At 44.1% G+C, this 14,666-nt stretch overlaps 1 protein-coding gene across 4 annotated transcripts in view; it reads left to right on the forward strand.

Annotated features, from left to right (window-relative positions):
• NPHP4 (nephrocystin 4) overlaps positions 1–14,666 on the forward strand; it is a 169,888-nt gene that overhangs the window by 115,857 nt on the left and 39,365 nt on the right. For all 4 annotated transcript variants that reach the window (XM_043998123.1, XM_043998125.1, XM_043998124.1 and 1 more), the window contains 7 exons: positions 1,953–2,008; positions 4,448–4,576; positions 6,378–6,529; positions 6,723–6,914; positions 7,389–7,576; positions 8,602–8,762; positions 10,526–10,706. In XM_043998123.1, the coding sequence (XP_043854058.1) occupies positions 1,953–2,008; positions 4,448–4,576; positions 6,378–6,529; positions 6,723–6,914; positions 7,389–7,576; positions 8,602–8,762; positions 10,526–10,706 (1,059 nt within the window). The remainder of the gene's footprint in view (positions 1–1,952; positions 2,009–4,447; positions 4,577–6,377; positions 6,530–6,722; positions 6,915–7,388; positions 7,577–8,601; positions 8,763–10,525; positions 10,707–14,666) is intronic.

Consider the following 14,666-nt stretch of genomic DNA (forward strand, 5'->3'; position numbering starts at 1 on the left):
CTTAGCTTTTGGATCATCACGGAGGTCATTTTTAGCCCCTGGTTCAAAGGGAACAAAACCAATCTGTTCATCAACAGGCTCTCCTTCAAGGCAGCTCAGTGTCTGCTCTGCCGTTTGTGGTTTCAGAGCTTGCCTTATCCAGAACACTAAGAGGTTATGTCACTGGGCCCAAGTCCTGAAGCCAGTTCCCCTCCATCTAGTAGGTAAACAAGCATTTACTATGCCTGGAACTGCGCTAAGTGCCTGGGACACAACGGTGGACAGGAAAGATAGCAGGCCTTTGATCATTAAAAAATGGATGTTTAGAAGGGGAAAGTTAATGAGTTCTGTCTAGGACGTGTTGAGTTTGAGAAGACAGTGGAATATCTACTTTGGGATGTCTAAGAGGCAGGTGGAGATGAATAACTATAACTTAGCAGGGAGTATACATCTTGTAATAATAGAGATCAACATTGAACCCATGGGAGCTAGAGAGTCATCGAGTGAGAAAGTATAGAGGGAAATGAGAAGGGACCTTAGGATAGAGCCTTGAGGGGCATCCACAGTTGGAGGGTGTCCCATAGATTAAGGACCAGAAAAGGTGACTGAGAAGGAACAGAGAGAGAGGAGATCCAGGAGAGAGCAGTGTCATCAGGAGGTGGTCTGAGGTGTCACATGCCGCAGAGAGGTCAAGAAGGATTGAGAAAAGGCCCCTAGATTTGGCAATTGAGAGATCATTGGCTCCTTTGGAGGGGGCAGTTTCATTTGGTTGGTGAGGTCGAAAGCTAGATTACAAAGGCTTTAGAAGAAGGGGAGAAGAGAGGAAGTGGACGCCCCAACTGTAGATGACTTTCTCTAGGAGTTTAGCCAAGGAGGGCAGAAGAGATAGAGGATGATTATTTAAGGTGAGGTCTTCCTGGCTTGGAAGCCAGCTCTCTACCTTCTCGGGAATGCAAAGACAGAGGCAGAAGTGGTTCTTGCTGTTAAGAAGTATACTTTTAATCAGGGGAGGCAGCATGTGCATATAAAGGTATATCCAAATTATATTCAAGGTGGTTTGGGCAGGGGCACTAGCAGCTGGAGGTATTCTGGGATGTGGGGATGAAGAGGGAAAGGGATCTTCCAGACAAAATGATCCATGCTACTTTATTCCTGTGGAGAAGTCCATAGTTTTCCTATTTGGAATGGGGACCTTTTGAGTTGGAAGAAAATGGTCACACCTAGAAAGAAATTGGGAAATCAGGACCTTGGCAGAACCACGTGAAATGGAGAAATCCAAATGAAGTCAGAGCTGGGCTAGGAACATCTGTTGTGGGTTTCCTCTTCAACAAAGGTTTCCTGCTTAACAGAGCAGCAAGTTTGCCTGGGCCTGGGAATTGCTAGACTGGCCAAAAAAACAAAGCTTGGCAGTTTCAGGGCATGAGTGTGTGAAGAGATGAAAATAATGGAAAGCAACGCTATAAGTACATTAGAAAACCTTGAGTGTCCTAAAAATTTCATATCTCATTAAACAGTGCACTTAACAAGACCACACAGATTAAAGAACAAGGAAGGAATGAATAGGGAGGGGGGAAGCCACGCTTCCTAATGAAGATGTCCTCCATGGAAGATTCAGTTTAATTTCCTCTCCCCAAAAGCAGCGATTCGCAAAGACTGCTGCCATTTGTCTATTTTCTTTAATGCTGGCCAAGATCCTTTGGAAGAACAATTAAGCATTTTGACCTAACGGCCCTTCCTCTCCCAGCTCAGGCATCCATAAGAAAAGTTGAAATCCCAGATGTCAGCAGCAGATGAGATTAGGAAAGCGCCTCTATTGATGAGAAAATGTACAGGGAAGCATTTTACAAAACTTTAAGGCATTCAATGAACGTGAACCATGGTCTTTGTCATCTAGGGGACAAAATACATTGGTTCCCAGGCCCATTAAGTGCCCATTAATGACTGAAACGTCTCTTCCTGCTCTTTCCTTGTAGCACCTCTCCGGCCTCAGATGCTTTCTTCTGCCCAGCTGTCTCCAATGGGACCTGGAGTAAGTACCTGCAGGGGATTGTGAGGGCGTGCTCATTGGATTGGGGGTGGCTACCAGGGGGAGAGGGAAAGATCAATCTCTTCAGAGTTACGGTATTTTTCCTCCTGGCAGAAAGAGGTTTTTATTTGCATTAACAAATAAAGCTCTTCTCCAGGCAGGTGATTGACTTTTAGCCAGAGTGGTGATGGGGGTCATTGGCGCCATTGCGCTGATTGGGGCTCCGATGCTCGATGTCCAGATCCCCACTATCTCTGATCACTTGCTGTATTCCCAGGGCGCTTGCTTGTGTTGTAGATGGTCAAGGTGACAGCTTCCTACTAGTCATTAATGTCAACTAGTCAACACTTACACAATGATCTGTTCCTCCTGGTAATTAGGTGTAAGGGTTCAGAATCTTTCATGACAGGAGGATGCTTCCTTTTTAGGAAATGTAGAAGCAGTTTTCCCTTTTACTTCTCCCCTATTCTTTCTTTTTATTTTTAGGCTGAGCCTAAGGTAGCCATCCCTAGTACCGGGAGAAGTTTTGTCACCATGGCAAAACTTACCAAGAAGCTGGCAATGTCAGCTGTCTACCCAAGCTTGAGGTCATAGAGTCTTTTTTTTTTTTGTGGGACAGTGGGGGTTAAGTGACTTGCCCAGGGTCACACAGTTAGTAAGTGTCAAGTGTCTGAGGCCGGATTTGAACTCAGGTCCTCCTGAATCCAAGGCTGGTGCTTTACCCACTGTGCCACCTAGCTGCCCCGAGGTCATAGAGTCTTAGACTGCTCGGTGATTTTTCTGAGTATAGGGAACTGCTACATGAGGAAAGTCCCCTTATTAGTGCAGGTCAGCACATTCTCTGCAGTTATATAGTGTTAGAGAAAAGTGACTTGGCCAGGTTCACACATGCAGCAGGGTGTTTGCACAGTGGGATTTAAACCTGGGCCTTCCTCACTCCGAGGATGCCTCTCTATTAAGCCATTTTTCCTGACCCATAATGGGTGCCTAATAAATGCTTATTGATTAAATAAAATGGTTCTGCACTCACTCCTGTTGACTTAATATCCATTTGAAAATGTCTTAGGGACCTAGAAGGAAAGAGAGACCCTTGGGCAGTGGTGAAGGGCAGTGGTGTTGGGCAGTGGTATCCCCAGCAGCTCCCCTAAAGACAGGAGCCTGACTTCAGGCCTCCCAGCCACCTCCAACCTGGCTTGTCCCAAGGGGTGGTCCTGGCTCACCATGCTGGAGAGTGGCTTACTAGGAAAGGTGAATAATTTAGTATCAGAGCCTGCCCCAGGATGCTGTTCTCCTCTGTCAAGTTATTGGATAACTACAGCATAGATGAATAGTGCATTTACATGTAAAGAGGGGTTTGGGGATCACTTTCCAGGCCTCCCCGCTGGGATAATCCAGCCCTTCTCCCTATAGTAGTTTCCATGGCAGTGCAAGGAATATGCTCCGTGATGCTAGAGCCAACACTGTAAGCTTCTCAAGCCAAAGAGTGGGACCACCTTGTTACAATCTGAACATGGCAACACAGTCTCCGAAGAAGCTTGTCAGAACACTGATCGCCAGCAGTGCAGCGCCGACGAGCCTTTTGTTTTGGAAGTCAGCAGAGGCATTTGTGATGTGCACATACCTTTGGGTTAGTGTCCAGGATCTGAGATCATACGGGCATAAAGAGTGAGAGCCGGGAGGAGCCTCTGAGGTCATCTCGTCCATTTCCCTTATTTTATAGATGAGGGAATTGAATCCTCCTCTCTCCCCCATGCCACACACCCATGCACATGTGCACACATAGACATGTGCACATATCTGCACATGCATGCACACACACGCACACCCACCCCTCCCAAGGGATTAAGGAATTTGCCCAAGATCATAACTGAGGGTTTCCAATGCCAAATCCAATGAGCTTTCCACTGTACCAGGAAAATGCTTCCCAATGACAAGATGTACTAATGAAGAGATTGTCCACTCTACCATGAGGCATTCTGGGGAGTCAGCATGGCAGATGGAATGCCGGACTTGGAGTCCAATCCCCCTTTTGGCACTTGCTGGGTGATCGACCATGAGTAAGCTACTTAACCTGTCTAAGGATCCTGAGACTGTACCTTCTGCCTGGGTCGTGAGCTGCAATGATGGGGGCACTTCCCACACTTCAAAAATCACAGGCCCTTGACGTGGTGAGGCATTTTTTTGCTTCATGGAGCAGTCCAAGGAATATCAAAGAATTTTCATCCCTGAGGAGAAAATAGTTGGTTTTTTTTCCCATTAAGTTTGACTGTGGTGGTAAAGTTCAGATGGTCATGTAGGGACATTGGCGGGGGCTGGGCCTCTCCTTCACCTTCAGTCTTTTACAGTTTTACTTTGCTTCCTTACATGTTCCCACACACCTTGACATTTCTCCTCAACGATGCCTAATTATTGGAGTTGATATCGTTTTGTTTTGCCTTGCAGTTGTCATTATCGCAGCTGTCAGCCTCTCCCCCCTCTACCATTCGAAGCCTCTCTGCAAGACCTCGCCTACCCACCCAGCTCAGCTCGCAGCTCTCCCCATCCCTTAAGACCTCCCAAGGAGCCCAGGAAGTAAGTGTTTCCCTCACATGCAAACTTCCAAAGACATGAGCACACACTTGCTCTTAAAGCAGAAATCAAGTGGAGTCTGATGTCTTCAGTTATGTTCTTTCCCCATTTGTGAAGCACATGATGATTCTGACATTCTGAGCCATGGGGACGACGGCATTGTCTTTAACATTGGTTGGGCTTAAACCCATCACCGTTACTTCCTGCTTGGGGAGAGAACCAAAGGGAAGCTTCAGCTTTATATGGTGGTCATATCAAAATACTGGATTTTCTGTGCTTGTATTTGATGCTAAGTCAAATTCGAATGGTTCTTAGGGGCTCTGGTCCCTCCATGGAAAGGGAAATAGCTATTCAGTGACCCAGACTCTTCTTTAGGAAGGACAATTTGACATGATGAACAAGGACACTGAGTCTGGAGTCAGAAGGCAGTGTTCTGGTACCAACGCTAACTAGCTGTGTGATCTTGGGGCATAACCCTTCTGACCTTGTTTCTTCATCTGTGAAACGGAGATGATGTACTAGTTATCTCACAGGGGAGTTTTAGGATCCCACGTGATTATATGGGAAGTGCTTTCTTTTAAATGTCTATATAGCACCAGAGGAATGTCAGCTCTTACCTGAAAAATGATCAAATCAAGTTACCATGATACCATTGATTTTCTCTTTGGTGGCATTTCATACGAATAAATACTAGAGACACATAGCACACTTGGATCTACAAGACTTTTAGCATAGAAGAGCATTTTCTTCTGCATTTTCTTGCCTTTCAGGACTATGTCTCAGAGAGTTCTAGCTCAGATACTTTCTGGTTAACCTTTGGCAATATGACAGAGAAAGAGTTTCATGTGTCCATTTGGAAAATGAATAGAAACTTAAGCCTAAGTTTTCTGAAAGATAAATTTGTTTTGTTTTGTTTTGTTTTGGTGAGGCAATTGGGGTTAAGTGACTTTGCCCAGGGTCACACAGCTAGTAAGTGTTAAGTGTCTGAGGCTGAATTTGAACTCAGGTCCTCCTGACTCCAGGGCTGGTGCTCTATCCACTGTGCCACCTAGCTGCCCCTGAAAGATAAATTTTTGATGGACTTTATTAGTTATAAATTTGTTAGCCATTTAAAAATGTTACTTCAGAGATTATGGTATGGTTTTATACATCTAGTCATTATGTATTCCTTTTTCTTCAAGCAGAAGGCCTCAGCATCAAGCCTTCAAAGAGCATTCTGGACGTGGCATCTGGCTCCCAAGCAAGCCAGTCCTTTAGATGGTAGTTTGCTGGTCTTCCCTATTGTTCTGAATTCCTTTTAAGGAAATTATTGGACTTGGAACTCCGTGAAGGCAGGCAGGCAGGCAGGGCCCTCACCTTAGCAGAACTCTGGATTTCTCCCGTTACCTAGCACACTGGTGGTACTTAAGAAGTACCTGTTGAATTCATGAGTGAACAAATGAATGGATGGAGTGGGAGAGTGGAGCGTGTGGCTGATTTGATGAGTTCAGCCCTAGAAAGGGGAAAATGAGGTAAAATATATATATATATATATATATATATATATATATATATATATATATATATATATCTCCCATTGTCACACTCTGTGTCCACTGGCACACAGATGTGATGTCACCTTGCCTTTCTGATGACAAACACTTTAAGTCTTTAGTGGAAAAAAATGTCTCATTGATTGGTAACATTGGCAGAATTTTTTAAAATTCTGAAATCCACGAAAGCAACGGCATCTTTGTGCCTTAGTTATGAAGCTGCACTGGTGGGTGCCCCCAGTTTTGTTGAGTGCCACCTTCTTCCCCACTAGGAACTCTCCCCCAGCAGCAGCAGGATAGCACATCTGGAGGCTGACCTGAGCCAGAGATCCCTCATCACAGAATCCCTCAGTGCTGAGCAGCTGCAGGAGTTGCCTTTTACACCCTTGCACGCTCCAATTATCATGGGCACTGAGACTCGAAGGTGGGTCCTCAATCTCTCAAAATGATATGGGTCATGGTGGGTGCTTATGTGTTTGCCTAGCATCACTTTGGTGATGATGATGTTAGCAGCTGGCTAGACTCAGAGTATGTCTGATAAAAGAAGCTGGGCTGTTTTGACTTTGGCCATCCTGCTTAGAGGAATACTTTCGTGCTGGGATTCTCTTGTATTTCAGTTCCGGATCTAAGCTCTCCCGGGCCTCGCTAGCCCGCCTGCGCACATTAGGCTTTCCAGAAATTCTGGACCACAGCAAGCAGCCCGCTGAAATGGTGGATCCTGCCACCCCTGTGAACTTTAACCCTCAAAAGGAAGAGGCAGATGTGCTCCAGAGCAATGAAATCATTCTGCAGTTTCATGCCTTCAGCAGGTAAACCTAGCATGATTTGATCCCCAAGTTGCCTTCTACCCTGCTTTTTGACAGCCCTTGTGACAAGTAGAATCCTCACTACGATTCTCGCCCTTGTTAAGTCACGTTATTCCACCTGTCATTCAGAGGGGCTTCTTTAAAACAGGATTTTGGGGAGTTCAGTAAAGCATTCAAAGGAATTCTCTGTTATTATCATCACGGTTGGAAAACTTGTTGGATTTTTCATTGGTACTTTTTCTCTGACTAAAGTTATTCTCTCCCACAAAGGCAAAATATTGCCAATAGCTAGAGCCTCATTCATTGTCCAACCAGCTTAAGCAGAGCCAACCCTAATAATTCACTTCAGTTCCTGAGGCAGTCTCTCATAACAGTAGGCGTAACAGATCTATATGATGTTAAAGATTTCTCAGTAGGCCAAGGGTTCTGTGAAGGGCTATCAGTGATGGATTAATTCAAAGGTGCAATTTTGTTTAGAGCATCAGAGGACCCCAGGGGAACGCCATGGCCCAAAACAGTGTATTTCACCTTCCAATTCTATCGTTTCCCACCGGTTACGACTCCCCGATTACAACTGGTGAAGCTGGACCAACCTGGGATGACGAACTCTAGTTCTCTGTCCCACATCCTTGTTTCAATGAACAAAGATGGCTCATTTAACAAGGGTAAGCATGTGTTTGAAATGTCCCTATTTGTGAGTTTTGTCATAAGGGTCAACTTGTGAATACAAGAATGAAGCTTTTCAGATTGTTGGGCAGTGAGAGAAGGAAGGTGAAATAGTGGCCACACATTTATAACATGTGGAATTTTTAGACTAAGTGTATCCTGCTAAGCTGTTTGCAAACTAAGTACCTTAGAGACCCTAACTATTTAAATGAAGCTTTTGTCATTTAAATGAATCTTTTGTCAATCGGAGTTAAGGCTGCCCATCCATGAAATATGCATTTAGATGTCTTCTGTTTGTTCACATAATACCTAATTAAGAGTGGGTCCCAAATATTGAGAAGGATCATAAGGTGTGAAATCCACAAAAGCTAGCACCATGGGATGAGGGAAAGTCAATCAGTATGGGCAGCTTTCATCCTTCAGAGATATTATTTACTTACACATGTGCATCTTATCATATGTCCTGATTATTATATCTGAATATATGAACCCAGAGTTTCTATAATAGAAAGTGTTTCCTGCTTCTGACAAAAAGAATTGTGAAGTTATGTTTAGATTTGTTACTCCTCAAGGGATTTAAGAAGTTGATTCTACTTGTAGTAGATGAATCATTTGAAAAAGTAAGAGTCTGGTTTTAGAAAAGATATATCTAACCTAGTTCAGTTTTGTTAGCAAAAGCAGAGATTGTATGTCTTAAAGTTCTTGTTCCTTGAAAGCCATATCAATTCATCATGTCCTAGCTTGGTAGAGAGCTTCGTGAAGACTTGGACCAAAAAGGTAACAGTTGGAACTTTGGGGATGGCTCTGTCCTGCCCAGTGGGAGCCTTTGACACTTTGTTGTTGTTGTTGTTAACTCAAGTGCTTTATGATTTCACTTGATTAATGTGTTTATTATATTGTAATTATAGCTGAAAGTGAAATTGGGTTCTGGTGTCCAGGGCTCACATTTCTCTTCAGAAAATATGGATGATAAATGAGCCACATTTTCTTTTAGCCTCTTCTCATGGGTCTCTTTTGGGGGCAGACTCTCCTGGGCTCCAGCTCCAGTACCTGGTGGATCCTGCGTTCCTTAAGCCTGGAGAACAGCGGTGGTTCATCCATTATCTTGCTGTGCAGACCCTACAGATCGATGTCTGGGATGGAGATTCGCTGCTTCTCATTGGCTCTGCTGCAGTGCAGATGGAGGTGACATTTCTCTCAGCAGTAAAAGTGTGATAACATGTTGCTCATTAAAAATCCCATTACAAGAGTCTAGAAGAGTTGTTAGTGTGGTCCCTTTACCCAATTCAGATGCTATAATTCTGCCTATTTATTTCTCTGATAGAAAACATGATCACTTTCCTTGCAAAGGAAAATATTTCTCATAAGGTCCAAGTTCTATGTCTCCTGTTGTTCTCCCATTTAACTCTAAGAACAAACTCATTGGTTATTTTCCCCCTCCTGAGTTCTAAGGAATTTTAACTTTCATTGTGTCCATCATGGTGAAGATGAGGTTTTATAAAAAGATCTGTCCTTGATCATTTCTTATTTCCATGGTTGCTTCCATAACTTTTTTTTTTTTTGTGAGGCAATTGGGGTTAAGTGACTTGCCCAGGGTCACACAGCTAGTAAGTGTTAAGTGTCGGAGGCCAGATTTGAACTCAGGTACTCCTGACTCCAGGGCCGGTGCTCTATCCACTGCGCCACCTAGCCGCCCCCATAACAATTTCTTTAACAGAAAAACAAAAGGCCAGTGTGTTATAGTGGATGCAGGGCTGGTCCTTAAGTCAGGATGATCTGGGTTCAAACACCACCTCTGAGCTAATAAGCTCTGTGATCACGGACATGACATCTGTCATAGTATCACAGAAGGAGAATTTAAAGGGCCATCAAAAGTCATCTAGTTCCACCCTCCCCCTTAAATCACAGATGAGGAAACTGGGTCCCAAGGAGTTTAAATGTCTTCTCCAAGGTCACATGCTATTTAGCTTCTCTCACCTCAACTTATCTTCTCTATAAAATGAGAATAACTTAGGTCCCTTTTCCCAGGATGGTGGGGATTGTGAAACTCAAATTGAGGTAATATCCATAAAATGCTTGTAATCCTTAAAACATCTTATAGAGCATAAGCTATAATTATTGATTATAGTTATTAATAAAGGCCTCTGAGTTTTTGGCCAACCCTTTAAAAGTTTGTAAAACGGCATGACAATTAAGATTTGATTGGAGGAAAGGGGCACCTTGCTCAGTGGGGGTTTTAGTAACACTGTTGGAAACGTCAGATGGATGGATCACAGTCTGTGAAGCTGACTCTCTTCCTGTACTCCCAGTGTTCTAGTGGCATCTTAGGTTTTTTTTTCTATTATATTTTTATTTATTTTGTTTAATATTTCCCAATTTACATTTTCATTTGGTTCTCACCAAACTCAGAAGTGTTGTTTCTGTGTTTTATCCCTCTGATATCATTTATTATTTTATTCTTATAATAGGGGCTGACCTTCTTTTACAGTAGAGATTGGTCGTGATGAAATGACATCTTTTTAGTGTAGCTTGGGGCTTTCCCTCCCACGTGAATCCCCTGAAAAGTTATCTTTGTTTTTCCTACTTTGGGTGAACTTTATTCAAAGCATAATTCATGAGCCCCTCTAGTGGCATTTTACAAAGAAAAGGTTGGACAAAGACAGGCTCCCATCACACACTATGTTTGTTTGTTTCTTTTAAAAAGTAAGTGAGCTGGCGCCTTGGTTTTTCCAAAGGTGACCCAAGGATCAGGTGGGATTCACATTGTTGGGCCCTTTCGAACACAAGTGATGGAATGCCCTTCAAACCTAAGGTTGGATCCATCAACATGTTTCCTGAGCAAACAGGCCCGATGCTAGGCTGGATGTTTGCCTCACGCCTGGCAGGGGCCCCTAAAAACTGGTGTTGACCCCCTTTTACCTCTTGTGTACATTTCCCTCCTTTTGCAGCATATCCTCCGCCAGGGTCAGGCAGCTGTTCAAGTCTCCCACGAGCTCGACGTTGTCACAACAGAATATGAACAGGACACGATGGTGGTGAGTGGAGATATTACCAGGCCCGGCACCGTCAAACCCATCGGGGTCCACACTCTGGTCAGAGGCCGTCTGCACCTCACTTTGGCCAACGTGGGTAAGGAGCCCAAGCTCCCTTGAGTGGCTTTGTGTCCTTAGCTCCGGGAGGCTAAGGAGAGGACTTCTGTTGCTTTTGTATCTACGCTGTTTCTAGACTAGTGCAGGAGATGTACCTAGCAGGTGCCCAGGAAATGCATGCTGAATGAATAATTAGGAGGGTTAATGAGACTGCCCCTCACAGGGAGTGTTCTGTTCTATTTGAGCCTTGTGACTTTTCCATATGCGAGTGAATCTATTAGGTATCACATTGTCCCACGGTTGTTGTTTTTTTTTTTTGTCTCATTCCTATTCCCTTCATGTCCTTTGGACTGTCCTCAAACAGAGTTTGGCTTATGAGAGAGCTTTTTATCTGTTTGGCCTGTTCTATGTGGATGAAATACCAAGCACCGTGACTTGAGGGGAGGGCCCTCTGTCTTCACTGAGGAGCAGGATTAAAAAAAGAGAGAGAGAGAAACTGTCCCAAACTTTCAAGCAGTGGGGGAAGGAGGAGAGAAGGGAAATACAGTCCTTTCTGACTTAGAGTCATAAAAAAGATGTTGGTGAGCATCGAGGCCCAGCGTCCCCATGTTTTCCTTTGTTTTCTCCTTGTTCCACAGTCCCGCCTTAGGGCAGAGGTTGGCTTTGGGGAGGTGTTGCGTCTGAGTCATTTGGAGAGATGCAGTTCATTTTTATTTAAGACTTCCTGTTGTTTGGATGTGCCCTGTAGGGCTGCACCCGACAGAGCCAGCATTGCTGGCTGGCCTAGGCCACAGAGTTCAAAGATGGGGACAGGCAAGGTGTAGAACAACCTCTCTTCCCTTTGCCAACCAGGTACCTTTGCGGAGCCTCAGGGCTGAGCACCAGTGCGCTTTGCTGCATTCAGTTAATGAAAAATTAAAAAAAGAGAAGACTGCCATGTTTTATTACTTTCCTAGGGCAGGGAGAGAGGTGGGGAGGGGAAGGGTTTGAAGTCGTGGGGTTTTTTCATAGCAAAATGGAAAGCACAACAATCCCTAGGACTTCTGACCCTAGACAGGTCAGGGCACACAGTCTTATCTCCGGACTTTTATGAGGAATTTTCCATTTCTTAAACATCACCTGAATTTAAGCCCGCGAGCCATCCGGGAGAGCAGCACACCCTTTCTCAGCACATCAGCAGCCGCCCCTGGCAGCAGGAAGACGAGTTAATGCACAGTTCATTAAGTCTGGTTTGAGTTTTCTGCCTGCTTGTTTACAGATGTAAAATCGGAGGCAGCTTTGAAAACAGACAATATGGAAACTGCAGAACTCAATTAGGTTCTGGAGAAATAACCGAACGACATGTGAGAAACAGGCATTGTTCCAAAGCTCCCAGCAGCCCCAGCTCCAGGATGGCGAGAAGCATTCTTGCTTCCTAGAATGTGTTGGTTATTTTTATATTTAATTCACAAGCCCACAAATGTGCAGTGACTCCAGGTTTTAAAATCTTATCTTCAGAAGAAAGATTAGCTCTATTATACGTTATCTTAAATTGTCATTTTCATACTTTGCCTGCAAGAGAATGATAAGCCCTTGGGAAAGAGAGTCTGAGACACACAAGCGTGAGAGGACCTAAATGCAAACTTAGAAAAGGGAACAGATGAACAAAGGACAACACACTTTGTATCAATGCGGCCGCTGTTTGATTTCTCTGTAAATTTGGCTTTATTATTTTTCTAAACTTTGTGGCTTTTATTTCTTTATAAAATTGGTTATTATGCATGGAGCAGCAGGACCACTCCTGAAAACTGGATGATGGCTGTGTAATTATTTAGGACTACAGAAATGGAATAAAAGCCAAATGGCAGCATTCCTATGGGGAGATGACATTGGGGCTGGTCGGTGGCTGTCTTGCATTCACGCTCCATGGGCTCAACTTTGATGCCAAGAACTGGATCTTTAACCAGAGAACTTTCTACTTTTCAGACTTTAATTTTTTTTTTCCTCTTGAGACAATCTCTATTCCACCCCAATTGGCTTACTTGCTCTTCCCTGAATCATTCAATCAACAAGCATTGATTAGGGGCCTACATGAGTACCATGCACTCTGTGCTAGGAGAGGGGCATACAGGGAGAGAGAATAAAACAGTCCCCCATCATAAGGAATGTAAGTCTAGTGGGAGGACACAGAAAAGTATACAATATTAATAGAAATAATTAGATGCAGATGTATACAGAGTATTTACATACAAGGTAGGGAGGGAGGGTCCTGGGAGTTTGCCCAAGGAAGCTTGAGGGGAGGAGCTGGCCCTTCATTTGGCACTTCCTGAGGGGTCTTTGCATAGGCTTTCCCATCAACCTTGAATGTGTTCCTTCTTTGCCTTTGCTTCTCAGTTCAAGGTACTGTGTCCTATGGGAAACCTTTCCTGGTTCCAGTGCCTCCTTCACCTCAAATGATCTTTTATTTGCTCATCAAAGGTGATGACTTGTTGATTCCTTTCTCACTTTTCTATCCGTAGCCTCCCTAGACCTAGCCTAGTTCCTGGTGCACTGGCACTTTAAGTGCTTACTGGCTCTTACCAGGAGAATGTCAGCTCTTGGAGGGCAGGGGCTGGATTCCATTTTGTCTTTGTAGCTCTTGTGCCCGGCACGTTGCCAGGCACAGAGCAGGCACATAACTAGTCGTTGGCTGAATTGGAGGAAGGAGAACAGTGGACGAGCCTCAGCCGTCCTTCCCTCGGAAGCTTGAATGGCACAGTGATGGCAGCCTCACAGATGATGGGTGATGATAATGTGATCACCAGCTGGTGAGATCAGCAGAAGAGAGAAGTCTATTTGTTTAACTGTGGACATGTTATATCCCATACCCAGTATGATTAATCAGCCGATAAACATTTATTAAATGCTGTTTATTAAGTGGGATTACAAAAAAAAAAGGCAAAAGAAAAAAGAAAGTCCCTCCCCTCAAGAAACTTACAATGGGGTGGGGGAGGAACAACATAGAAACAAATATGCAAAGCAAACTGTATACAGGATAAATAGGAAGTGATTAAGAGAAAAGGCACTAGAAATAAGAAGTCAGTCAATAAACATTTTATTAAGCACTGACTATACTATATGCTAGGCACTAGGTTAAGTGTTGGGGATATCAAAGGGGGCAAAAGAAAGTACCTGCCCTCAAGGAGCATAGAGTCTAATGGGGGAGACAAACAAATGCATGCAAAGCAAGCTATATACAGGATAAATAGGAAGTAATGAACAGAGGGAAGGCACTGGCATGAAGAGGGGCTGGGGGAGGCTTCCAGCAAAAGAAGGGGTTTTAGTTGAAACTTCACAGAAGCCATGGTGGTATCTTAGATGTTTTCTTCATTTTCAGTCAGTCATTTTCAAAAGCCTTGTGTGGAGGTAGACTTTACAGAAAGTGAAGCTCTTTGGGGGCCAGACACTTAGAGTTTGAGGCCAGATTTAATTTCTTTTAAAAATAGATTAATGGGGAACAGCTAGGTGGCACAGTGGATAGAGCACTGGCCCTGGAGTCAGAGGACCTGAGTTCAAATCCAGCGTCAGACACTTGACACTTACTAGCTGTGTGACCCTGGGCAAGTCACTTAACCCCAATTGCCTCACCAAAAAAACCCCCCAAAACAAAAATAGATTAATGGGTGGCACAGTAGATAAAAGCACTGGCCCTGGATTCAGGAGGATCTGAGTTCAAATCTGGCCTCAAACACTTGACACTAGCTGTGTGACCCTGGGAAAGTCACTTAACCCTCATTGCCCTATCCCCCCTCAAAAATAGATTAATGGGGAAACACCCCAGAGACTAGACTAGTATGTTGGGTTAAATGCCATGGATGATGGTATATCCTGATACTATAGAATGCCTTGCTGGAATCATAGACTCATGCTCTGTAAACTTTGGAGGCCTCCATCATGATATTCATGTTGCTGGCATTTTTTTTTTTTTGCGGGGCAATGGGGGTTAAGTGACTTGCCCAGGGTCACACAACTAGTAAGTGTC

This window comes from Dromiciops gliroides, chromosome 3 (assembly GCF_019393635.1).
Source record: "Dromiciops gliroides isolate mDroGli1 chromosome 3, mDroGli1.pri, whole genome shotgun sequence".
Classification (NCBI taxonomy): Eukaryota; Metazoa; Chordata; class Mammalia; order Microbiotheria; family Microbiotheriidae; genus Dromiciops; species Dromiciops gliroides.